This window comes from Oncorhynchus kisutch, unplaced genomic scaffold, assembly GCF_002021735.2.
Source record: "Oncorhynchus kisutch isolate 150728-3 unplaced genomic scaffold, Okis_V2 Okis06b-Okis10b_hom, whole genome shotgun sequence".
In the NCBI taxonomy this organism is placed as follows: domain Eukaryota; kingdom Metazoa; phylum Chordata; class Actinopteri; order Salmoniformes; family Salmonidae; genus Oncorhynchus; species Oncorhynchus kisutch.
The window spans coordinates 4,855,648-4,883,625 of NW_022261983.1; the positions used below are offsets into that span (position 1 = coordinate 4,855,648).

At 45.8% G+C, this 27,978-nt stretch overlaps 1 protein-coding gene across 1 annotated transcript; it reads right to left on the reverse strand.

Moving 5' to 3' along the window:
- Window positions 1–1,258: 1,258 nt before the first annotated feature.
- On the reverse strand, window positions 1,259–27,703 carry gpr139 (G protein-coupled receptor 139). The gene is made up of 3 exons (XM_031814239.1): window positions 27,438–27,703; window positions 18,412–18,414; window positions 1,259–3,874 (listed from the first exon to the last, which is right to left on the reverse strand). Exons 1-3 carry the CDS (start codon window positions 27,586–27,588, stop codon window positions 2,895–2,897), a joined length of 1,134 nt encoding a protein of 377 aa, XP_031670099.1. The 5' UTR covers window positions 27,589–27,703; the 3' UTR covers window positions 1,259–2,894.
- Window positions 27,704–27,978: the final 275 nt, after the last annotated feature.

A 27,978-nucleotide genomic window follows, 5' to 3' on the forward strand; every position in this document is an offset into this window, starting at 1 on the left:
TTTACTTTTCTATTGAACATACTTATTTTATGAAATATTATTGTTAAATTACATTTTAGGGTTCCTGAGGATTAAATAGAAACATAGTTTGACTTGTTTTAACAAAGTTTATTGGTAGCTTTTTGGATTCCTTTGTCTGCATGTTGAACGAGTGGATTACTCAAATCGATGTCGCCAACTAAACGGACTTTTTGGGAAATAAAGAAGGATTTTATCTAACAAAACAACCATGCATGTTATAGCTGGGACCCTTTGGATTGCAAATCAGAGGAAGATTTTCAAAAAGTAAGTGATTATTTAATCTCTATTTGTGATTTTATGAGGCCTGTGCTGGTTGAAAAATATGTTGATATGGGGCGCCGTCCTCAAACAAACGCATGGCATGCTTTCGCTGTAAGGCCTATTGTAAATCGGACAATGCAGCTAGAATAACAAGAATTTAAGCTTTTAACCGATTTAAGACACTTGTATGTACCTAGATGTTTAAAGTTCAGGCATTAATTCCGAATGGTTAAGGTAAGGGTTAAGGCTTGGGATAGGCTTAAAACCTAGCAGTTGGATCGAACACGGCCATCCCCCATCCCCATCCACATTGCCCTAGCAAAACCCAAGCCTACATGATGGTAATAGCCCTCACCATTGCCCCTAGCGGACGGTTTTTAAGTCTTCTACTGACGTCCTGGTTACCTGGACGGACTTCAAATTTCGCAGTCAATCGTGAGCAACCTGGCTGGTTTTATAGGTTGTTTCTGGGCAGGACAGAACACAGTTGATCTATGAGTTGTCGTGGCTTCATAAATTCATAGTTTCTCAGTCATCTGATTTCTCACCCTCGTGCCAGTCAGACAGAGGAGGGTTGAAGAGAGAATAGAAAGATACAGCTATGAGAGTGTGAATAAACTGGCTTTTTACTGTTCTAATTACATTGTTAACCTGGTTATAATACCAATAAGGCACCTCGGGGGTATGTGGTATATGGCCAATATACCACGGCTAAGGGGCTACGGGCTGTGTCCAGGCACTCCGTTCTGCATCGTGCATAAGAACAACCCTTTAGCCGTGGTATATTGTCCATATACCACACCTCTGGCATTATTGATTAATGAACTCTCGTTTACTCTCTCTATCTCTCTCTTTCTCTCTGCCTGTCTCTCTCCCTCTCTTGCTCTCTCACATACATACAGAAAGAGACACACACACACACACACACACACACACACACACACACACACACACACACACACACACACACACACACACACACACACACACACACACACACACACACACACACACACACACACACACAATCTAGTCAGTGATATAAAGTTAAGGGTCTGAGAGCTGCACAAATACATTCATTCTAATATGACTAAGACAATCATCAAAGACAACCAATATTTAATTGAAGACTCTTTAAAATGGTAGTAATGTCCTCCTTTTAAAATGGTGGAATCCATGGTTCCAAGATTACTGATCCTATGGAACCTCTACTTGTTTTGCTGTAATTGTTTAGCTTTATTTTTGTGCGTCTACAACAATGTCCTTCAATCCTGGTCCCAGCACTAACACACCTAGCACACCTTGATTCAACCACTCAAATTGCTTGATGATCAGTTGATTCGCTGAATCAAGTGTGTTAGTACTGGGCTAGAACAAAAACCTGCACATGTATGTGTCGTCAAGATCGGTATTAAAGAACACTGATCTAACAGTTAAGTCTACCATAATCCTTCACCATGACAACAACAGGCAACTCCTACTTATCCTTACCAACACCTGTGAGATGGCTCCTGATTGGATGGTTATCTTTCCCAATCCCTTCCATCTTTGATGAATTCACTCACCGAGAACATCTTAAAATCCACAGATCCGTTTTTTTATAAAAAGTCTCTTGTGATGTCTAATGCACCTCTGAGACCCACTATATATTAACAGGAAATGTCAGCAGAGTTTCAAATCACGTCAGGGGACATGGTAGTGATTGTGAATCAAATCATCTAAGGCCATCACTAAAGACTTGAGCATCAATGCCACGGGTACCTCTTCAAAGGTGAGTGGTTTCTCTCGCTGAGAGTCTCTGCGATGAACTCTTTGACTAGAGAGGGCTCCTGTTGGATGATGGCCATCTGTTCAGATTCAGAGCCTCCCTCATCCTCCCACCATCCCTCCCCCATCACCTCCTCCTCCCCATCCGTCGACAGCAGTATATCAGAGACAGTACCAAAAACGTCCCAATGTCAAAGCGAGGTTGATATGTCACAGAGGAATTCCTCAGTTGTCACTCTCCATTCCCATTTACAAATGGCTGGCTATAAAACCCAGTAATAAGCAGCCGCCATGATGCTCGTTTATCAGTCCCTGATCACAGTCAAAGCTCATCGTCAGACACTGTCGGAGCAGTAATACAGTCAAAAAGACAGGCAGTTATCCAGGCTGAATGATCAGTCTGTTAGATTGCTTTTCCGCATGAACGAGTGGAGAGATGGTTCTCAACACACTGTTGCTGGGTTGTGAGTTCTGTTCTGCTGTTTGTGCTCAGCAACATTCCTACTTGATTTCTCAACTTTTCTTCTTCTTCTTCTTCTCAAACATTCTTTCTCTCACTTCAGATAGATAGATAGATTGTTGCGTATTCATACACCAACCACATATCTTTCTGTCTCCTCTTCTCAGACGCTCTTCTCTCCTCCACCTCTCCTCTCCACCACCTCTCCTCTCCTCCATCTCCTCTCCTCCACCTCTCATCACCTCTCCTCTAACTCTCCTTTCCTCTCCTCCACCTTTCCAGCCCTCCACTCTAAATGTCTGTTGACATTTGAAAAGCTCAAAGAGTCCCAGAATCGGGTCATCATCAAGGTCGGTCGTCAGGGAAACCCTCCACACTTCCCTCCTCACGAGGAGATGCAGATGGGCTTGCCGTTCTTATCGTACTGGTATACCAGCATCTTGATGCAGTGGGAGTTAGCAGGGGAGATCCAGGGGCTACTGGTGATAGAGAAGTTGTGTCCAGCGTAGAACGGCGGCGGCTGCTTACGGCATCGGAACAACGTCCGGAGAACCGTGGCCGCCATGGTCCGGAAACGCTTGCTGATGAAACAGTAGAGAAAGAAGTTGACCCCGGTGTTTAGGAGAGCTAGCATGTTCGCCACATCGGTTAGGAGGTGCAGAAGGCGGGCGGGACCCGGGGACGCCGGCGGCGCCGTGTACAGGTGGTAAAGGATCACGACGGTGCGTGGTGCCCAGAGGACGGCAAAAACGGAAGTGATGGCGAGTAGGATGGCGGTGGTCTTGCCCGTGGAGTAGCCGCGCAGGCGGAAGCAGCTGCGACGGCGCTGGAGCTTCCTGACGATCATTGCATTGAGGGAGAAGAAGACGGAGCAGGGGAGGAGATAGACAGTCGCACAGTGCACCCAGACTAGCACATGCTGCGCAGCACTACTACTACTCCCCCTTCCTCCACTTCCTGTACCACCTCCAGGTAAACCATGCCACAGCTCAGGCCACCAGTAGTAAGGCGCAGCAGACACCAAACACCCCATATAGACGCCCATGATGACCCGCCGTGTGCGGGCCGGGTAGGAAACGCTATGATACTTCAACGGGTGACAGACTGCAATATAACGGTCAACGGTCAAGGGGACCGTGATCCAGATGGAGGTGTGGATGGAGGAGAACTCCAGGACCTGGACTGCCTTGTTGAGGGAGGGGGGAAGGGGTGCGCCCAAAATGAAGTCCTCCAATATGAAGTCGACGAAGACGATGAGCAGGAGGACCAGGATGTCAGCGGCAGCGAGCGCCAGAAGGTAGTTATAGGAGGACTTCTGACGCCGTAACACCAGCTGGGAGAGGATGATGACAGTGAGTATGTTGGCTGGATGAGGGGGGGGGGGGGAGGTTATGAGGGTGACACAAGGGAATAGGTTTGGGAGATGAAGGGATAGGATGGGGAGGCACAGATTGGTGGTTTATGGAGGGTATGAAAGCAGAGAAGAGGAGAGGAGGAGAGTGGTCGGGAAATGTAATAGGTGAGAGTTGAGAAAGAAAGACGAGAGGGAGAGATAGAAAGCAGAGTGGAAACAAGTTGTTGCAACGAAAGAAAGGAACAGATGTGAGGGGGGAGAGTATGAGCCAAGGGTCAGATATATGGGGAGATGAATGGAGACAGAGATAGGAAGGAGAGGAAAGCGATGGGGAAATTACATGAGAGGAAAAGCATGGAAGTAAAGAAAAAATAATGATGAGAGGTTGAAATTGAAAGTGGAATGAAAACGGGTTATGCCAAAGGAAAATGAAAGAGAGAGGAAGAGAGTTAGTTTTACTGGGGAGGTCATTGACAAGGAACAACACTCATTCAGCCAATCAGAAACAGCACACACTCTACCTATATAGAGCACACCCACACATGTACATGCACATGCACACACACACACACACACACACACACACACACACACACACACACACACACACACACACACACACACACACACACACACACACACACACACACACACACACACACACACACACACACACACACACACACGTCTACACAAAGTTGAATTTGTCTTCCATTTATTGGCATGAAGAGAACCAAATAACAACCCTTTACATAACCCTAACAAGTGTTGTGTTCGAGGCCACTTAAAGCGAGACTGGTTCAAGACCAAGACCGGAGCAAATCGAATCTGAGTCAAGACCAAAGAACGGAGGAGGGCGAGACCGAGTCAAGACTGAGATCTGGAGGGGGACAAGGGTTCCGTGACGAGTCAAGACTGAGATCTGGAGGGGGACAAGGGTTCCGTGACGAGTCAAGACTGAGATCTGGAGGGGGACAAGGGTTCCGTGACGAGTCAAGACTGAGATCTGGAGGGGGACAAGGGTTCAGTCATGAGTCAAGACTGAGATCTGGAGGGGGACAAGGGTTCCGTCAAGACGAGACCAGAAAAATGTCCAATGCAAGACAAATCACCACCATAATAAGAGTTCTAAATTAGTATTATAATGAAGGAACATTAGATTAACCCTTTCAAACTTTTTCAGCTAGTTGGCTGATAAATGATGGGGAATTGTAGCCTCCCCGTCCTTCTGAAGATTGCCTGCCAATGCATGCTTGTCCCAACCAAGCACTCAAGCTAACTGGCTAAAATTGGCTAGCTTGCGAGCTAGCTACTCCCAGACACAAATGAGAGAACGCCTCACTTTGACAATTTTTCTCGCTGTAGCAGAGCTGGTTAGGCTGTTTACATGTTATCTGGAGTGTTACCTAGTCTAGTTCTTGAATAACTATGACTTTTTCCCCCTATATTTACTGACACTGGTCATATTCAGCAGGTGTTTCGGATTTTGCAAATTCATTAGTTGTTTTGTACTCAGACGTGAGTGCTCTGAAATCGGAGAAGATAGGTAGAGTGAATTTGCGACACAAAAGATATGCTAACTGTATAACAGTCATTTAAGTTCTTGCTAGATAACCAAATGACACCTGCATCTCTAGCTGTGTATAGCCACCAAAAAAACGACATTAGGGGAAAAAGTCAGTCACACCCACTCTTCCAATGGCATAAAATGACATCCACCTAGCAGCTAACTAGCTAGCTAGTTATCTAGCTAACATTAGGCTCTGTGTTTTTAGCTACATAAATAGACACGCTAGCCTATTAGCCACGTTATGACTGACTTGTGATCATTGCCCTCGCTAGTTTGATTATATTGACATTCCCAGCCTTAGTTACATTCCTCGGTTTTTTTCCAGAATATTGAGTCATTGAAACGGAAACAGTGCATGTGGAGGCTGCAAACAATGTACCAGGCCAGCTGTGATTTACAACCTGATAGCAATATGTTTTGGACTACCAAGAAATGTATTGGTGGATTATATTAATCCTATACTGAACTGCATCCATCTATTCTGCCAACAATGCCTTAGTGAACGTCATGAAACGTTGAGTCAAATAGAACATATTTTTAAAACGTCTTCTAAAGTTGGTTTTGTAGCATAAACTGGGAATTTGATATTTTTGACTGATATTACGATTGTCTGTTTGTTTCATATCAGCAGAGTAGTTAAAACGCTGTCAGTTCCACTTTTAACTTTAGATCACCGGTTACTTTGTTTGCTAAACGTGAAGTGTTTTTTGCAATGGGAATTAAAAGTTGTACATTTCGTTTGGGAAATTGTTAATGGTTGTGATTTTGTATTGTTATGATTGGGGCCTACTGGCTCATTATGTCCTAGTTTATGGACTGCTTATCCGTTAACATCATGCTGTGTGTGACTGCTGTCTTTCCATCAGCCCTATGCAGTGGTGTAGTGATGCTTGGAGAAGTGGGTCTACTCTAATTCTGCCAAAAGGTTCGTCCCTCCAGCGAAGGCAAGACACCCTCTGTGAAAATCACATGTTTTCCTCATTAAAAAGAGAGTTTTCCTATAGATTTTTCAAATTGTCAATGTCAAAATCACACTTTTTTTACAGAAAAAAAACAAAACTGTAATGGTCTAAATATACAACAATGTTTAAACTACATCAATCTGATTGGGTGGGCCTGTCAGGGCCTGGCTCCCTAGCGGGTGGGCCTCTGTCCACCCAGGCCGGTCCATGTCTACGCCCCTGATGCAAACAGCACATGATGAAAGTTGCGCATCACAAATAGCCGACCAACCAACACTTTTTCAATACCTGGTTTGCAGACCCATTGTTGCCTTAGTTAGCATATACTGGTAGATACCATGTTGAAACGTCTGTCCTACTCTACCAGCCACCGATGGCATTCTTCTGTGAGCTGCTCCATTCCAAAACCAGTTGAGAGATGCACGCTCCTGCTGCCTGCAGAGGATATTCCACTGAAACTATGTGAATATATTTCACGTCCTATGCGATTGTGTAGGCTACTTTGTGCATGATTTCTGTACTGTACTACATAATGGATAAGTTGTATCAGTAGGGATTAAGAAGTGATTAAGAAGTGAGTATATGCTTCTACCTGCGTAGACCCTCCAGTACACCACTGGCCCTTTGTGTTTTACAAAAAGTGCTCTCCTACATAAGAGCTCTGGTGTTACAGTTGCTGTCCTGTCAGAACCACTAACCTGTCACACACTGAAGGCCTGTAGGTGCACCACGACGAAAACATGTCTATTATAGATATAAAGGCTGTTAAGATATTCATGTTTCAAGGAAGGAGTGTATATATTTGGCCTGGGGAAGTGGTTTAATGCGCTGACTGAATGGAAGCTGTTAATTAGGAGTTTTTTACTCCACTGGTCTCCGCTGGTCTCCGCTGGTCTCTGGGAGAAATTATGAGTCCTCACTCTCTGAGACTGAGTCAAGACCGAGTACAAATGTTTCCGGCACCAAGACAAGACCAAGACAGTCAATATGTGGTCTCGAGACCGGACTACTACAATACTGACCCTAACCCCTTTCTAAAGACTAATCATTTGCTCAGTAGAATATTGCCTGTCACCAATTTTCCCTCTCCTCTCCTCTCTCCCCCTCTCTCTCTCCTCAACCTTCCCTCTCTCTCTCCCTCCCTCCATCCCTTTCTCCCCGTATCCTTCCCCTCCTCCACCCTCCACCTGCTGCGTTGCGAGGTGGGACTTGCGGGTCCGTTAGTTAGCCCGATTAAATAATAATATACGGCGCCACAACAAAACCAGGGAACAATGACAGCGCACCGTCACGTCCTTGCTGAGTCGTTGAGGCTCCGGCTGGCCCAGATAAACAGTCCAAGGACACCACCCTCTCTCTCCCTCTGTATTTTCCTCCCCCACTTGATTCTCCTCTCCTCTCCTCTCCTCTCCTCTCCTCTCCTCTCCTCTCCTCTCCTCTCCTCTCCTCTCCTCTCCTCTCCTCTCCTCTCCTCTCCTCTCGTCTCCTCTCACCTTCACTCTTTCTTTTCTTTTCTTTTCTTTATTTCCCTTGCTTCTTCTTCCATCCTTTCTCTCCCTTTTCACTTCTCCTTCCCTCCTCATTCACCTCTTTCTTTGCTCTTTAACTCCCTCCCTCACATTCCTTATTTCCTCTCTCCTTCTGTCCCTCCCTTCTGTCACTCCCTTCTGTCCCTCCCTTCTGTCCCTCCCTTCTATCCCTCCCTTCTGTCCCTCCCTTCTGTCCCTACCTTCTATCCCTCCCTTCTGTGCCTCCCTTCTGTCCCTCCCTTCTATCCCTCCCTTCTGTCCCTCCCTTCTGTCCCTCCCTTCTGTCCCTCCCTTCTGTCCCTAACTTCTATCCCTCCCTTCTGTCCCTCCCTTCTGTCCCTACCTTCTATCCCTCCCTTCTGTCCCTCCCTTCTGTCCCTCCCTTCTGTCCCTCCCTTCTGTCCCTCCCTTCTGTCCTTGATGGAGCATGGGGCATGACACAGGGGACATGGAGGGACAATCACAGTTTTCTATAACTTCAGCCCCCTCCCCCTCTCTCTCTCTACCTCTCTCCCTCCCTGCATCCCTCCCTCCCTCTGTCATGGAGGGACAATCACAGTTTTCTATCATTTTCTCCCAGTCTCACTCCCTCCCTCCCACCCTTCTTAAGGGTCGTGCTGGGCCATGGTGAATTGTTCATGAGCAAGATGTGGGGGATAATCACAGTTTTCTATAACTTCAGCCCCCTCCCTCTCTCTCTCTCTCTCTCTCTCTCCCTCTCTCTCTCTCTCTCTCTCTCTCTCTCTCTCTCTCTCTCTCTCTCTCTCTACCTCTCTACCTCTCTCCCTCCCTCTGTCATGCTGGGACAATCACAGTTTTCTATTATTTCCTCCCTCCATCCCTCCCCTCTTCCTGGGACTCTCTGCCAGTAGTAGGAGAAACGTGGACACAAAGGGGTCTATATGATTTAGCCTGCTGTTGCTAAGGCAAAACCAACTGTGTGTATGTGTGTATGCATATGTGTGTGTGAGTGTGTGTGTACGTGTGTGTGTGTGTGTGTGTGTGTGTGTGTGTGTGTGTGTGTGTGTGTGTGTGTGTGTGTGTGTGTGTGTGTGTGTGTGTGTGTGTGTGTGTGTGTGATTTCTTGTGGGTCAACAAGTTCAACGGTCATGTGTGTGTACATGTGTAAGTACATGTGTGTACATGTGTAAGTACATGTGTGTGTACATGTGTAAGTACATGTGTGTGTACATGTGTAAGTACATGTGTGTGTACATGTGTAAGTACATGTGTAAGTACATGTGTGTTACATGTGTAAGTACATGTGTGTGTACATGTGTAAGTACATGTGTGTGTACATGTGTAAGTACATGTGTGTGTACATGTGTAAGTACATGTGTGTGTACATGTGTAAGTACATGTGTGTGTACATGTGTAAGTACATGTGTAAGTACATGTGTGTGTACATGTGTAAGTACATGTGTAAGTACATGTGTAAGTACATGTGTGTGTACATGTGTAAGTACATGTGTGTGTACATGTGTAAGTAATGTGTGTGTACATGTGTAAGTACATGTGTGTGTACATGTGTAAGTACATGTGTAAGTACATGTGTGTGTACATGTGTAAGTACATGTGTAGTACATGTGTTAAGTACATGTGTGTGTACATGTGTTAAGTACATGTGTGTGTACATGTGTAAGTACATGTGTGTGTACATGTGTAAGTACATGTGTGTGTACATGTGTAAGTACATGTGTGTGTACATGTGTAAGTACATGTGTGTGTACATGTGTAAGTACATGTGTGTGTACATGTGTAAGTACATGTGTGTGGGAAACTGCATTGTACCTCATGATGGTGAGTAGAAACGTGTACACTTTGGGAGATTTTGGAAGCAGCCTTAAGCGTAAAGAGAACATGTGCAGCTGTCAACAGCTGTCAAGACCTGTGCTTTAGTAACCAAGAGAACTCTGTTGATTAAATCACACGTTTCCCTTTACATCCAAAATGGCTGATTCCAATGATGTGTGTTGAAGGCAACCAGGCAACATTCATCCCTCTTTGTTCTCTTGCTGTAGATAAAGCTGCTGTATGTCTGTCCATGACATTTCTGACATTGATTTGCATTGTTATGTCACAGAGACATCAATGCACTTAGCACATGTCACAGGGAATCTAGCTAGATGAAAGAGGTCTGTGGTGCCTATCTTTCTCCTCCCCCCACCTCTCTCTCTCCCTCAGTCTCTCTCCTTCTATCTCTCTCTCCCCCTCTCTCTTTCTCCCAGTCTGTCTGGTAATAGACATGGGATTGGATTAAAGATGGCAGCTCAGAGTCTGGTCCATCACATGTCACACCTCTCTGCTATCAGCTGATTACTAATGACAAAGCAGGCTCCAGATAATGACTAAAGATGTCGTTATCAGACGCAGGCAGAGATGCCCAGGCACATGGGCATGCGGGCACACACACACACACTAACAGTTTGCTTTTCAGCATTTCAGGTTCTCTCTCCTCTCCAAGTGTAATGGGATAATCTAGCAGACGATCCAATCCTGTGTGCTGCTGGTCACTCACCAGTCAGCCTCCCGGACACTCATCTAGCCACTCAATTGTTTTTGTTGTTGAACTTCACTTGATTATACTACTGTCTGTCTGTCTGTCTGTCTGTCTGTCTGTCTGTCTGTCTGTCTGTCTGTCTGTCTGTCTGTCTGTCTGTCCGCTCTCTCTCTCTCTCTCTCTCTCTCTCTCTCTCTCTCTCTCTCTCTCTCTCTCTCTCTCTCTCTCTCTCTCTCTCTCTCTCTCTCTCTCTCTCTCTCTCTCTCCCTCTCTCTCCCTCTCTCTCTCTCCCTCTCTCCCTCTCTCTCTCTCTCTCTCTCCCTCTCTCTCCATCTACCTCTAAAGAAGGATGACCATATGTAGAATTGAAATAGGGTGTTTTTCCATGCCCATGGTATTATTCAGTGAGGCACTCCCTAGTGAGACAGGGACTTGAACAGACGGACAAAGGGAATCGGATGTGCGCTTGACATTTCCATTTTGCCACAGCCAGCCTCCACTGCACAGCCCATTCATTTCAATTGACTGCTGCTCTCTGTCTCTGTGTGCATCCCAAATGGCACCCTATTCCCTGTGTAGTGCACTTCTTTAGAAAGGGGCCCTTTGCCATTTGGGATGAAGCCTGTGTCTATGGAGCTGGGGCTGGGGCTGGGCAGCAGGGTTAGGCAGGCAGGGTGGCTCTACTCAACATGCGGCTCGGATGGTCCAGGAGGGAACCATCTCTACAGAGGGTGGAAGGGATGATGACAGACTGAGAATAAAACAGACAACAACCACGAAGTGCTTCCCCTGTGCTTTCTTTCTCTCTCTCCCACTGTGTCTCTTTCTGTGGTTCTTTCTGTGGTTCTCTCTCTCTCTCAATTTACATTAAAATAAAATCTCTGTCTCTCTCCCTTTTCACCATTCTCTTCCCTCTGTCTCAACTTCCCTGATGTGTAACCATGACGTCTCCAACGGAGTTGGGATTAGAATGACCTGTGGGGGGAGAGAGAGAGACAGAGAGGGGGGGAGGGAGAGAGAGAAAGAGAGAGAGAGAGAGAGAGAGAGAGAGGGAGGGAGGGGGGGGGAGAGAGAGGGTGTGAGAGAGAGAGAGAGAGAGAGAGAGAGAGAGAGAGAGAGAAAGGGAGAGAGAGGCTAGGATAGTTAGAGAGAGAGAGAGGGCTAGGATAGTTAGAGAGAGAGGGCTAGGATAGTTAGAGAGAGAGGGCTAGGATAGTTAGAGAGAGAGGGCTAGGATAGTTAGAGAGAGAGAGAGGGCTAGGATAGTTAGAGAGAGAGAGGGCTAGGATAGTTAGAGAGAGAGAGGGCTAGGATAGTTAGAGAGAGAGGGCTAGGATAGTTAGAGAGAGAGGGCTAGGATAGTTAGAGAGAGAGGGCTAGGATAGTTAGGAGAGAGAGAGAGGGCTAGGATAGTTAGAGAGAGAGAGAGAGAGAGGGCTAGGATAGTTAGAGAGAGAGGGCTAGGATAGTTAGAGAGAGAGGGCTAGGATAGTTAGAGAGAGAGGGCTAGGATAGTTAGAGAGAGAGAGAGGGCTAGATAGTTAGAGAGAGAGAGAGGGCTAGGATAGTTAGAGAGAGAGAGACAGGATAGTTAGAGAGAGAGAGAGGGCTAGGATAGTTAGAGAGAGAGAGAGGGCTAGGATAGTTAGAGAGAGAGAGAGGGCTAGGATAGTTAGAGAGAGAGAGACAGGATAGTTAGAAAAGAGAGAGAGAGAGGGAGGGGGTGATAATAGAGGCAGAGAGAGCGAGAAAAAAAGCAAAGAATAATTGTAGAGAGACAGAGAGAAACAGAGAGAAAGCAAATAAGAGAGAAGAGGAGAGAGTGGACAGAGAAAGAGATGCCGGGCCAGGTTTGTATTGATGCCACTGCAGTGCTGTGCTACTGCCTGATGAGACCTGTTGATTCCTCAGAGCACACTGTCTATTGAACCAAACCTTGTTGTTCAACTCCTGCTCTGCTCCCACTGTCTATAGAAGCTCTATAGCAACCTGGAGATGAGGGAGAGAGAGAGAGAGAGAGAGAGAGAGAGAGAGAGAGAGAGAGAAGAGAGAGAGAGAGAGAGAGAGAGAGAGAGAGAGAGAGGAGAGAGAGAGAGAGAGAGAGAGAGAGAGAGAGAGAGACCAAGAAGATGGATAGGAGATGAAAGAACCAGAGAGGGAGACAGAGTTTTGTAGGGGAGGATGAGGGAGAGACCAGGAAGTAAACAACAAGAAGCGGGGGGAGAGGAACGATGTAAAGAGAGGATAACAAGGGGAGGAGTAGGATGAGAGGAGGGGGATGGCCGGCAGATGAATGTCAGTTCCTGAGAGCTTTTCCACGACTACCTCATTTATTTATTTATTTAACTGTTATTTTACCAGGTAAGTTGACTGAGAACACGTTCTCATTTACAGCAATGACCTGGGGAATAGTTACAGGGCAGAGGAGGGGGATGAATGCACTAATTGTAAGCTGGGGATGATTAAGTGGCCATGGTGGTTTGAGGGCCAGATTGGGAATTTAGCCAGGACACCGGGGTGAACACCCTACAGTTATGATAAGTGCCATGGGATCTTTAATGACCTCAGCGAGGTCAGGACACCCGTTTAACGTCGCATCTGAAAGACGGCACCCTACACAGAGCAGTATCCCCAATCACTGCCCTGGGGAATTTGAATATTTTTTAGACCAGAGGAAAGAGTGCCTCCTACTGGCCCTCCAACACCACTTCCAGCAGCATCTGGTCTCCCATCCAGGGACCAACCAGGACCAACCCTGGTTAGCTTCAGAAGCAAGCCAGCAGTGGGATGCTGGGTGGTATGCTGCTGGCAATAATGATCAGTTGTAACCCATAAACATTGACATGAGATCTAAGTCCTCCTTTAAACAGTGCTGTGTGGTATTGAGGATACTGTACACCGTGTTTTCTTACAGCTTCACACTGCCTAGTTGGTTTTTATGTGGGTAACGGATACACTTTCAACACCAGTCAGAACTGTCACTGTGTCAACAGCTTTAAAAACACCTATCTTCCCACCCCTCCTCCCTCCTCCCCTGTCATCTCTGGCTCATCTCCTCCCCGACAGGCAGCTGCCTGGTGGATATAACACTGGGCATTTCCTCCTTCTCTTCCTCCCTCCATCATTTCCCCAGACAATGCCTCACTTTAGAAGGAGGAGAGCATCCTCCACTTTGCCTCCCTTACTGAGACTGTCCCCAAAGCCACTGTCCCTTTCCTCTGTTAACTCCGGTCCCTACATCCTCCTTTCCTCCATTCTCTTTTTTTCAGCAGTACACAAGAGAATCTTCTCCCTTCCATCTGATATCCCTTCTGTCACTTTTCCTTCCCATTGTTCTTCATCCACAATGAAGTCGCTTCCCTCCATCCTATCTTCTATCTCTCCCTCCATCCTATTCTTCTCCCTCCACCCTATCCTCTGCTCTCCCTCCATCCTATTCTTCTCCCTCCACCCTATCCTCTGCTCTCCCTCCATCCTATTCTTCTCCCTCCACCCTATCCTCTGCTCTCCCTCCATCCTATCCTCCTCTCTCCCTCCATCCTATTCTTCTCCCTCCACCCTATCCTCTGCTCTCCCTCCATCCTATCCTCCTCTCTCCCTCCATCCTATTCTTCTCCCTCCACCCTATTCTCTGCTCTCCCTCCATCCTATCCTCCTCTCTCTCTCCCTCTATCCTATCCTCCTCTCTTTCTAAATTCTATCATACTCTATCCCTCCATCCTATTCTCCTCTCTCCCTCCCTCCATCCATCCTATCCTCCTCACTCCCTCCATCCTATCCTCCTCTCTCCCCCATCCTATCCTTCTCCCTCCCTCCATCCTATCCTCCTCTCTCCCTCCATCCTATCCTCCTCTCTCCCTCCATCCTATCCTTCTCTCTCCCTCCATCCTATCCTCCTCTCTCCCTCCATCCTATCCTCCTCTCTCCCTCCATCCTATTCTTCTCCCTCCACCCTATTCTCTGCTCTCCCTCCATCCTATCCTCCTCTCTCTCTCCCTCTATCCTATCCTCCTCTCTTTCTAAATTCTATCATACTCTATCCCTCCATCCTATTCTCCTCTCTCCCTCCCTCCATCCATCCTATCCTCCTCACTCCCTCCATCCTATCCTCCTCTCTCCCCCATCCTATCCTTCTCCCTCCCTCCATCCTATCCTCCTCTCTCCCTCCATCCTATCCTCCTCTCTCCCTCCATCCTATCCTTCTCTCTCCCTCCATCCTATCCTCCTCTCTCCCTCCATCCTATCCTCCTCTCTCCCTCCATCCTATCCTCCTCTCTCCCTACATCCTATCCTCCTCTCTCCCTCCATCCTATCCTCCTCTCTCCCTACATCCTATCCTCCTCTCTCCCTCCATCCTATCCTCCTCCCTCCCTCCATCCTATCCTCCTCTCTCCCTCCATCCTATCCACCTCTTTCCCTCCATCCTATCCTCCTCTCTCCCTCCATCCTATCCTCCTCTCTCCCTCCATCCTATCCTCCTCTCTCCCTCCATCCTATCCTCCTCTCTCTCTCCCTCCCTCCATCCTATCCTCCTCTCTCTCTCCCTCCATCCTATCCTCCTCTCTCCCTCCATCCTATCCTCCTCTCTCCCTGACACACACGCAGTCATGCACACACAGAAACACACATAAATAAAAACGCACACCCACGCACACAAGCACACACAAACAACGCACACCTCCCCAGTGAGGCAAGCAGATCAATGACCCAAATATAAAATATCTTTATTAGAGATAAATACATTCACCACACTCCCTAACAACATACAGTATACATACACAAAACTCCCTGACTACATTCAGTATACATACAGTATACACACACCAAACTCCCTGACTACATTCAGTATACATACAGTATACATACACAAAACTCCCTGACTACATACAGTATACATACACAAAACTCCCTGACTACATACAGTATACAAACACCAAACTCCCTGACTACATACAGTATACACACACCAAACTCCCTGACTACATACAGTATACACACACCAAACTCCCTGACTACATACAGTATACAAACACCAAACTCCCTGACTACATACAGTATACACACACCAAACTCCCTGACTACATACAGTATACATACACAAAACTCCCTGACTACATACAGTATACACACACCAAACTCCCTGACTACATACAGTATACATACACAAAACTCCCTGACTACATACAGTATACATACACCAAACTCCCTGACTACATACAGTATACACACACCAAACTCCCTGACTACGTACAGTATACATACACAAAACACCCTGACTACGTACAGTATACACACACCAAACTCCCTGACTACATACAGTATACACACACCAAACTCCCTGACTACATACAGTATACACACACCAAACTCCCTGACTACGTACAGTATGCATACACCAAACTCCCTGACTACATACAGTATACACACACCAAACTCCCTGACTACATACAGTATACAAACACCAAACTCCCTGACTACATACAGTATACACACACCAAACTCCCTGACTACATACAGTATACATACACCAAACTCCATGACTATGTACAGTATACATACACCAAACTCCCTGACTACATACAGTATACAAACACCTAACTCCATGACTACATACAGTATACATACACCAAACTCCCTGACTACATACACTATGCAAACACCAAACTCCCTGACTACATACAGTATACATACACCAAACTCCCTGACTACATACAGTATACACACACCAAACTCCCTGACTACATACAGTATACATACACCAAACTCCCTGACTACATACACTTTGCAAACACCAAACTCCCTGACTACATACAGTATACAAACACCAAACTCCCTGACTACATACAGTATACACACACCAAACTCCCTGACTACATACAGTATACAAACACCAAACTCCCTGACTACATACAGTATACACACACCAAACTCCCTGACTACATACAGTATACAAACACCAAACTCCCTGACTACGTACAGTATGCATACACCAAACTCCCTGACTACATACAGTATACATACAGTATACACACACCACACTCATGCATCAGGACTCTGTTAACAGTAAGCACAGGAGCTGCTCCCTGGTGAGACGTTGGTTAATTGGTTGTGAATTAAAAGGTACAGAGAGTTATTGACATCAGGGATCAACAGCAGTAGAACAGCTGCAATGGTGCACGCATAAACTCTTAAAGGGTTCTTGACTGGTTGGTTTTTTCCGCCATTTCACAACATGCAGACTTGTTTACGTGTTGCTGTTCGTTTTGTTGCCAACCTATTTTGCTACCTGACAACTTTACGGTTTTTACTTTTTAATTACCGTTTATATTTTTGTTTTTTCCCTCAACTTTTTCACTCCGGACGCTTTATCTGGACGTGGTTCGTCAGGACCTCCAACAGCCAAATCTAAGTAGTAACATTAACATGATGCCTTCTAATTGCAGTCGCTGTACTCATAATATACAGGAGAACAATCGCCTTACGGCGAGGATAGCTGTGCTCCAAGCCCAGCTTCAGACGCAATCATTAGGCAAGGGTAATTTCAGTGTAGGAAAGGATGAAACAGCGTCTGTGCCACCAGTAAGTACAGATAGTAACGTTAGTATAAATCCCCTCGAAGGTCCCCACAGCCGGACAACTTTCTCACGGTTTCTGGTAGGAAATGCTGTAGGAATGTTCAACCGGTGTCGCTCATTCAGCCGACAGAAACTTTCAATCGGTTTCCCCCATTAAGCAGCGAGTCGGAGTCAGAGGCCGAGCCTTCTCTTGTCTCTACTCCTCCCGTTACGGGGTCTGAGACGTCGAAGCTTCCCACCATTAGCTCTGACAAATTGAAAACTCTAGTCATTGGCGACTCCATTACTCCATTACTTAAAACTAATCATCCAGCGATCGTACACTGTTTACCAGGGGGCAGGGCTACCGACGTTAAGGCTAATCTGAAGATGGTGCTGGCTAAAGCTAACGATGTTAGGATGAAACAGTCAGAGATCACCAAGCGCAACATAGCTTCAGCGTGTAAATCAGCTAGAAAGATGTGTCGACATCTAGTAATTGTCTCTGTCCCCCTCCCAGTTATGGGGAGTGATGAGCTCTACAGCAGAGTCTCACAACTCAATCGCTGGTTGAAAACTGTTTTCTGCCCCTCCCAAAAGATAGAATTTGTAGATAATTGGCCCTCTTTCTGGGACTCACCCACAAACAGGACCAAGCCTGACCTGCTGAGGAGTGACGGACTCCATCCTAGCTGGAGGGGTGCTCTCATCTTATCTACCAACATAGACAGGGCTCTAACTCCTCTAGCTCCACAATGAAATAGGGTGCAGGCCAGGCAGCAGGCTGTTAGCCAGCCTGCCAGCATAGTGGAGTCTGCCACTAGCACAGTCAGTGTAGTCAGCTCAGCTATCCCCATAGAGACCGTGTCTGTGCCTCGACCTAGGTTGGGCAAAACTAAACATGGCGGTGTTCGCCTTAGCAATCTCACTAGGATAAAGACCTCCCCCATTCCTGTCATTATTGAAAGAGATCGTGATACCTCACATCTCAAAATAGGGCTACTTAATGTTAGATCCCTTACTTCAAAGGCAATTATAGTCAATGAACTAATCACTGATCATAATCTTGATGTGATTGGCCTGACTGAAACATGGCTTAAGCCTGATGAATTTACTGTGTTAAATGAGGCCTCACCTCCTGGCTACACTAGTGACCATATCCCCCGTACATCCCGCAAAGGCGGAGGTGTTGCTAACATTTACGATAGCAAATGTCAATTTACAACAAAAAAAATGACGTTTTCGTCTTTTGAGCTTCTAGTCATGAAATCTATGCAGCCTCATCACTTTTTATAGCTACTGTTTACAGGCCTCCTGGGCCATATACAGCGTTCCTCATTGAGTTCCCTGAATTCCTATCGGACCTTGTAGTCATAGCAGATAATATTCTAATCTTTGGTGACTTTAATATTCACATGGAAAAGTCCACAGACCCACTCCAAAAGGCTTTCGGAGCCATCATCGACTCAGTGGGTTTTGTCCAACATGTCTCTGGAACCACTCACTGTCACAGTCATACTCTGGACCTAGTTTTGTCCCATGGAATAAATGTTGTGGATCTTAATGTTTTTCCTCATAATCCTGGACTATCGGACCACCATTTTATTAAGTTTGCAATTGCAACAAATAATCTGCTCAGACCCCAACCAAGGAACATCAAAAGTCGTGCTATAAATTCACAGACAACACAAAGATTCCTTGATGTCCTTCCAGATTCCCTCTGTCTACCCAAGGACGCCAGAGGACAAAAATCAGTTAACCACTTAACTGAGGAACTGAATTTAACCTTATGCAATACCCTAGATGCAGTTGCACCCCTAAAAACTAAAAACATTTCTCATAAGAAACTAGCTCCCTGGTACACGGAAAATACCCGAACTCTGAAGCAAGCTTCCAGAAAATTGGAACGGAAATGGCGCCACACCAAACTGGAAGTCTTCCGACTAGCTTGGAAAGACAGTACCGTGCAGTACCGAAGAGCCCTTACTGCTGCTCGATCATCCTATTTTTCTAACTTAATTTAGGAAAATAAGAACAATCCGAAATTCCTTTTTGATACTGTCGCAAAGCTAACTAAAAAGCAGCATTCCCCAAGAGAGGATGGCTTTCACTTTAGAAGTGATAAATTCATGAACTTCTTTGAGGAAAAGATCATGATTATTAGAAAGCAAATTACGGACTCCTCTTTAAATCTGCGTATTCCTTCAAAGCTCAGTTGTCCTGAGTCTGCACAACTCTGCCAGGACCTAGGATCAAGAGAGACGCTCAAGTGTTTTAGTACTATATCTCTTGACACAATGATGAAAATAATCATGGCCTCTAAACCTTCAAGCTGCATACTGGACCCTATTCCAACTAAACTACCTTGACCCAGAAAATATAAAAAACTATCGGCCTCTATCGAATCATCCATTCCTCTCAAAAAATTTAGAAAAGGCTGTTGCGCAGCAACTCACTGCCTTCCTGAAGACAACCAATGTATACAAAATGCTTCAGTTTGGTTTTAGACCCCATCATAGCACTGAGACTGCACTTGTGAAGGTGGTAAATGACCTTTTAATGGCATCAGACCGAGGCTCTGCATCTGTCCTCGTGCTCCTAGACCTAGTGCTGCTTTTGATACCATCGATCATCACATTCTTTTGGAGAGATTGGAAGCCCAAATTGGTCTACATGGACAAGTTCTGGCCTGGTTTAGATCTTATCTGTTGGAAAGATATCAGTTTGTCTCTGTGAATGGTTTGTCCTCTGACAAATCAACTGTAAATTTCGGTGTTCCTCAAGGTTCCGTTTTAGGATCACTATTGTTTTCACTATATATTTTACCTCTTGGGGATGTCATTCGAAAACATAATGTTAACTTCACTGCTATGCGGATGACACACAGCTGTACATTTCAATGAAACATGGTGAAGCCCCAAAACTGCCCTCGCTATAAGCATGTGTTTCAGACATAAGGAAGTGGATGGCTGCAAACTTTCTACTTTTAAACTCGGACAAAACAGAGATGCTTGTTCTAGGTCCCAAGAAACAAAGAGATCTTCTGTTGAATCTGACAATTCATCTTAATGGTTGTACAGTTGTCTCAAAAAGAACTGTGAAGGACCTCGGCGTTACTCTGGACCCTGATCTCTCTTTTGAAGAACATATCAATACCATTTTTCCATCTATGTAACATTGCAAAAATCAGAAACTTTCTGTCCAAAAATGATGCAGAAAAATGTATCCATGCTTTTGTCACTTCTAGGTTAGACTACTGCAATGCTCTACTTTCCGGCTACCCGGATAAAGCACAAAATAAACTTCAGTTCGTGCTAAATACGGCTGCTAGAATCCTGACTAGAACCAAAACATTTGATCATATTACTCCAGTGCTAGCCTCCCTACACTGGCTTCCTGTCAAGGCAAGGGCTGATTTCAAGGTTTTTACTGCTAACCTACAAAGCATTACATGGGCTTGCTCCTACCTATCTCTCTGATTTGGTCCTGCCGTACATACCTACACATACGCTACGGTCACAAGACGCAGGCCTCCTAATTGTCCCTAGAATTTCTAAGCAAACAGCTGGAGGCAGGGCATTCTCCTATAGAGCTCAATTTTTATGGAATGGTCTGCCTACCCATGTAAGAGACGCAAACTCGGTCTCAACCTTTAAGTCTTTACTGAAGACTCATCTCTTCAGTGGGTCATATTATTGAGTGTAGTCTGGCCCAGGAGTGGAAAGGTGAACGGAAATGCTCTGGAGCAATGAACCGCCCTTGCTGTCTCTGCCTGGCCGGTTCCCCTCTTTCCACTGGGATTGTCTGCCTCTAACCCTATTACAGGGGCTGAGTCACTGGCTTACTGGGGCTCTTTCATACCGTCCCTGAGAGGGGTGCGTCACTTGAGTGGGTTGAGTCACTGATGTGATCTTCCTGTCTGGGTTGGCGCCCCCCCCCCCTTGGGTTGTGCCATGGCGGAGATCTTTGCGGGCAATACTCGGCCTTGTCTCAGGATGGTAAGTTGGTGGTTGAAGATATCCCTCTAGTGGTGTGGGGGCTGTGCTTTGGCAAAGTGGGTGGGGTTATATCCTTCCTGTTTGGCCCTGTCCGGGGGTGTCCTCGGATGGGGCCACAGTGTCTCCTGACCCCTCCTGTCTCAGCCTCCAGTATTTATGCTGCAGTAGTTTATGTGTCGGGGGGCTAGGGTCAGTTTGTTATATCTGGAGTACTTCTCCTGTCCTATTCGGTGTCCTGTGTGAATTTAAGTGTGCTCTCTCTAATTCTCTCTTTCTCTCTTTCTTTCTCTCTCTCGGAGGACCTGAGCCCTAGGACCATGCCTCAGTACTACCTGACATGATGACTCCTTGCTGTCCCGAGTCCACCTGGCCGTGCTGCTGCTCCAGTTTCAACTGTTCTGCCTTATTATTATTGGACCATGCTGGTCATTTATGAACATTTGAACATCTTGGCCATGTTCTGTTATAATCTCCACCCGGCACAGCCAGAAGAGGACTGGCCACCCCACATAGCCTGGTTCCTCTCTAGGTTTCTTCCTAGGTTTTGGCCTTTCTAGGGAGTTTTTCCTAGCCACCGTGCTTCTACACCTGCATTGCTTGCTGTTTGGGGTTTTAGGCTGGGTTTCTGTACAGCACTTTGAGATATCAGCTGATGTACGAAGGGCTATATAAATAAATTTGATTTGATTTGATTTGATTCTTCAGCTGTCCCCACAGGATAACCCTTTGAAGAACCCTTTTAGTTCCAGGTAGAACCCTTCTGGGTTGCATGTAGAACCCTTTCTACAGAGGGTTCTACATGTCACCAAAAATGTTCTACCTGGATCCAAAAAGAGTTGTACTTGGAGCCAAAAAGGGTTATCCTATGGGGACAGCTGAAGAACCCTCTTGGAACCCTTTCTTCTGAGAGTGTATAGCTGTAGGACCTAGTATAGCACTGTTTCAGATATCCCTCATGGTATGACCTAGCCTGGCTACACCATGACTCAACACTGTTTCAGATATCCCTCATGGTATGACCTAGCCTGGCTACACCATGACTCAACACTGTTTCAGATATCCCTCATGGTATAACCTAGCCTGGCTACACCATGACTGAACACTGTTTCAGATATTCCTCATGGTATGACCTAGCCTGGCTACACCATGACTCAACACTGTTTCAGATATTCCTCATGGTATGACCTAGCCTGGCTACACCAGGACTCAACACGGTTTCAGATATCCCTCATGGTATGACCTAGCCTGGCTACACCAGGACTCAACACTGTTTCAGATATCCCTCATGGTATGACCTAGCCTGGCTACACCAGGACTCAACACTGTTTCAGATATTCCTCATGGTATGACCTAGTCTGGCTACACCATGACTGAACACTGTTTCAGATATTCCTCATGGTATGACCTAGCCTGGATTGACCATGACTGAACACTGTTTCAGATATCCCTCATGGTTTGACCTAGCCTGGCTACACCAGGACTGAACACTGTTTCAGATATCCCTCATGGTATGACCTAGCCTGGCTACACCAGGACTGAACATTGTACTTTGTCTGGTCTAGCCAGGCTAGGTAACACCAACCATAAACAAGAATCCAGCAAAAAGGATGTCTTCTCAATAACATGCAGTAGAGACAGTCAAACTATCTATGGTATAAGAAGACATTAATTCATTTCCACAACCACCACATAAAAGTCCTCAATCATTTTTATGACACCTAACTATGCTGTATCAATACCTAAACTTATACTTGTGTTTCATTGCTTTGCCTAGGCTACAAACCATAACTTCAATACAACAACGGAAATGTTGAATTCCTGTTAGTCACACATAAGCATAGACACAGACTATAACACATCCCCGGCCCAGTGTTGCGGTACTGTAGGGTACTGTGATGTTTGCTGCTGCCTGAACACACTGGTTTAGTTCCCATAGAGCAGCAGCCTCGTGAGGCAGAGAGAGAGGGCGCCCGTTAAGAACGGGTGAGCGATTCATTAAATAGGTGGCAATTCGTCATAGCTCTGTCGTCTGGCTTCCTCACTCAGGTCTCAGGGTGCCACTTCACTGACTCTGCTGTTATTAATCTCTCTCCCTCTCGTTGTCGTTCTCTCTCTTCACCTCTCTCTTTCTCTTCTAATTTCTCTATCCATTTTTTTCACTTCTCTCTTTTTTCTCTCCATGTTCACCTCTCTTGCTCTGTCATTCTATCACTCCGTCGTTCTATCGCTCTGTCATTCTCTCGCTCTGTCGTTCTCCCTCTCCCTCTTCACCCCTTTCTCTCTCTTTCCCTCCAACTTCACCTCTCTCTCCTTCTTCATCTCTCTCTTTTGCTTTCTCTCACTCTCCTTTTCTGGCTCTGCACCTCTCTCTCCTTCTTCATCTCTCTCTTTCTCTTTCTCTCACTCTCCTTTTCTGGCTCTTCACCTCTCTCTCCTGATACAGCTCTCTCTCCATTCTCACCTCTCTTTCTCTCCTGATCTTCCTCTCTATTTAAACTTCTTCCTCGTTATCGCTCTCATTCTCAGTTTCACTTTTCACCCTCAAGTCTGTTGCACATCTTTTTCGAAACACCTCTTATCTTTGTCCTAGAAATAACATTCTCTTTCTCACATCCTCTCATCATGCACTCTCTCTACCTCCATCTTCACATCTATCCATCCCTCTCTCTTTATGTCATTCTACATCGAGGTCACTGTAAGTAACCTAAAGACAAGATGATTTACATACGTACCCAAAGCCCACAGCAGTCTCAGAACAGACTAATGGCACAGTGTGTTAATTACATCCCACGGGGCAAACACTGGTTGAATCAATATTGTTTCCATGTCAGTTCAACAAAATTACATTGAACCAATGTGGAATAGACGTTGAATTGACGTCTGTGCCCAGTGGGAGTGTGACTAACTCCAAGCTACAACACAGACAAATAGGTATCTCGGCAGCAATATTATTACTCCAAATGACCATTACAGTCAAGCTATCAGTCCAGGTCAGGTGGAATGATATGTCAGCAAAACTACTGTAGTAGAACAAGTAAAAATCAACCATTTAAAGATCAGAAGATTCCTTCCATCTTCCAAGGATTCAGCATTCAGGGCTGCAAACATAATTGATTGTGGTCAGCTACTATAGTATAGATTTACCTTCCAACAGAAAAATGGAGCCTGAGGAGGTTAAAGGGGCTTTCTTTCTTCAAGACAGCAGGAGACGTGCAGGAAACAGTTTTATGATAGTTTGGCATACAAAGCACTTCTATTACCTTGAATTGCAGATTCCCTTATTGAGAACAGAGTGTACATCTTGAAATCTCTTACTCCTGATCCATTGTAATAGAAAGTAGGACAACTCTTATTAAACACAGATCACAGTATTACTGCTCAGAATAAGGGCCAGTCAATTCACTCCACACTCTACTTAAAACCAGCACTGAGTGCAATAACCTCTTTAAGTTAACGCATTTAAAACATGCAATGTTGAGAATAAAACTGGAGTATAATACATTAAAGAGCGTAGCTTTAGAATTGAGGGCTACAATCTTTTTTCCCTCTTGAAACAAATTGAGGTGAAGTTCTGGTCTGGAGCTGAAGCAGAGTGAATATATCTGCTATAGCCTCAAGGGCAGAACATAGACTTTAATCATAGATTGGACATCAGCATTTGTCCTGACCCCTAGCCTCTCTCTCCCTCTCACTCTCTAGCCACCACAACACATAGAACAAGACCAGAGGTAATATTTGACATAAACAGTGCATTCGGAAAGTATTCAGACCCCTTGACTTTTTCCACATATTTTTTTCGTTACGGCCTTATTCTCAAAAGAATGTCCCTCATCGATCTACACACAATACCCCATAATGATGAAGCGAAAACAGGTTTTTAGAAATTGTTGCAAATGTATTAAAAATAAAAAACAAAATAACTTATTTACATAAGTATTCAGACCCTTGTCTATGAGACTCAAAATTGAGCTCAGGTGCATCCTGTTTCCACTGATCATTCTTGAGATGTTTCTACAACTTGATGGTAGCCCACCTGTGGTAAATTCAATTGATTGGGCATGATTTGGAAAGGCACTAACCTGTCTATATAAGGTCCCACAGTTGTCATAGCAAAAACCAAGCCATTAGATCGAAGGAATGGTCTGTAGAGCGCCGAGACAGAATTGTGTCGAGACACAGACCTGGTGAAGGGTACCAACAAAATGTCTGCAGCATTGAAGGTCCCCAAGAACACAGTGGCCTTTATCATTCTTAAACGGAAGAAGTTTGGAACCACCAAGACTCTTATAGCTGGCCACCCGGACAAACTGAGCAATCAGGAGAGAAGGGCCTTGGTCAGGGAGGTGACCAAGAACCCGATGGTCACTCTGATCGAGCTCCACAGTTTCTCTGTGGAGATGGCAGAACCTTCCAGATGGACAACCATCTCTGCAGCTCTACACCAATCAGGTCTTTATGGTAGAGAGGCCAGACAGAAGCCACTCCTCAATAAAAGGCACATGACAGTTCGCTTGAAGAATGACAAAAGGCACCTAAAGGACTTTAAGACCATGAGAAACACGATTCTCTGGTCTGATGAAACCAAGATTGAACTCTTTAGCATGAATGTCAAGTGTCACATCTGGAGGAAACCTGGCACCATCCCTACGGTGATGCATGGTGGTGGCAGTATCACGCTGTGGGGATGTTTTTCAGCAGAGCAAAGTACAGATGAAAACCTGCTCCGGAACTCTCAGGCCCTCAGACTGGGGCGAAGGTTCACATTCCAACAGGACAACGACCCTAAGCACACAGCCAAGACAACGCAGGAATGGCTTCGGGAACAAGTCTCTGAATGTTCTTGAGTGACCCAGCCAGAGCCCGCACTTGAACCGGATCGAACATCTCTGGAGAGGCCTGAAAATAGCTGTGCAGCGACGCTCCTCATCCAACCTGACAGAGCTTGAGAGGATCTGCAGAGAAGAATGGGAAAAACTCCCCAAATACAGGTGTGCCAAGCTTGTAGAGTCATACCCAAAAAGACTTGAGTCTGTAATCTGCCAAAGGTGTTTTAAAAAGTACTGAGTGAAGGGTCTGAATACTTATTTAAATATGTTTGCAATTTCTTAAAACATGCCTTTTCTTTGTCAATACGGGGTATTGTGAGTAAATTGAAGAGGATTTAAAAAAAATCTATTTTAGAATAAGGCTGTAACATAACAACATGTGGAAAAAGTCAAGGGGTCTGAATACTTCCCGAATGCACTGTAATTACAGTGGTTAAATGTCACTATTTTGACACATTCTAATGAGACCCTGTTGCCCAGACTGGGTAAGTGTCCATCCATAGACCACACAGTAGGGAAGCAGACACATAAAATCTGTCTTGTGAATGAACTCACCAATAAGTCTTTACAGAAATGATGAAGTACTGTAAGTAACCCAACAACACGATGGCTGGTAGGCTATGCACCTGAAAGCCACGGCAGTCTCAGTACAGACTAATGGTACAGTGTGTTCATTTAAGTGTGTCTACCCGCAGCTATAACACAGACGTAGTTCTCTAGTCTAGGCACAATGTGTTCTACTCCAAACACATATTACAGTCAAGCTATCAGCCCAGGTCTGAACTGACCCATACGTCTTTGGATCAGACATGACTGGAATGCATCAATATCTTTCAGAGGTCAGAGAGCCGGTTAACACACAGTATGTCCTAGAGGTCAGAGAGCCGGTAACACACAGTATGTCCTAGAGGTCAGAGAGCGGTGTCTGTGAAGGAAAGACAATCCCAAATGATGTCCTAGAGGTGGCATCTGTGTAGGTAAGACAGTCCCAAACGATGTCCTAGAGTTGACGGCTACGTAGGAAAGACAGTCCCACATTATGTCCTAGAGGTCACGTCTCCGTAGGAAATAGTCCCATTTCAGGACCAGTCATCACCTGGATAAATCCTTCAGGTCTCTCTTTCTGCTTCATTATAACTCACTGGGTGAACAGAAGCCGGATCATTTAAAAGAGGTGAAATTTGAGCTGAGTAACAGAAAATAACATTTCATCCCTTTTTTCATTTGTCTGGCTTTTTATCTCTGTTGATCCAACAGACCAACGTGCGGGCGCACACACACTCGCACAGGCACACACACGCAAGTAGTTCTGTGTTTGTGTGTGCGGCATGGGCACACACACACACACGGGCACAGACACATGCACACACACTCGAGCACACAGATAAGACAAGGTCAATGTGAGATATAAATTAATGACGAGAGCAGTTGAGTACAAAACACAGACTTCAAACATAAACTCACTTAGAGTATAGCAAACACACACACACTGTCATACAAACACAAACAAATACATATTCACACAAAATACATATACGTAGTAAGACAGGCACAACACACACACACACAAACAATGCACACACAGTCACACACACACTCTCTCTCTAATCCATCCTCTCCCCCTGTCCCTCTTACCGGGCAGGCCGAGGCAGAGCAGGGCGCTGTAGTAGATGACGGGCAGTGGTCCGAGGGGGCAACCCTGGGGAGTGTCGGCCAGCTGCTGCCCTGGGCTCCAGGCACTGCTGTTGGGGGGGGAAAGGAGGGGGAAGATGTGGCTGTGCTCCATGGCCCTCCTCTTCCTCCTGGTCCTCGTCCTTAAATGCTCAGGAGTGTGTGAGCTCAGCTCGGCTCGGAGTCGGGGAAGCCCAGAAACACACACTCTCACAGACCCAGACAGCAGGACTGAGACAGAGAACGGGAGAGAGAGAGGGAGAGAGATAGAGAGGGAGGGAGGGAGGGAGAGGGAGAGAGAGAGAGAGGGTGCTCTGTCCTTGGGTGCCAGTCGGCATAAGTGTGAGGTATGTGTTGAAGCTGGGGTTGCGCGAGTGTTTTCTGCGTATCTGAGTGAGAGAGAGAAGAAGAGAGAGGGAGACGGAGGGGGGAGAAGAGGCTGTAAGTGTCTGTGTGAGAGAGACAGATGTTGAGACACAGACGACACAGACGGGAAGATAAGAGA

Bases quoted from the DNA above. Each gene is read 5' to 3' on its own strand.
- gpr139 (XM_031814239.1), bottom strand. From the start codon at position 27,588: ATGGAGCACAGCCACATCTTCCCCCTCCTTTCCCCCCCCAACAGCAGT.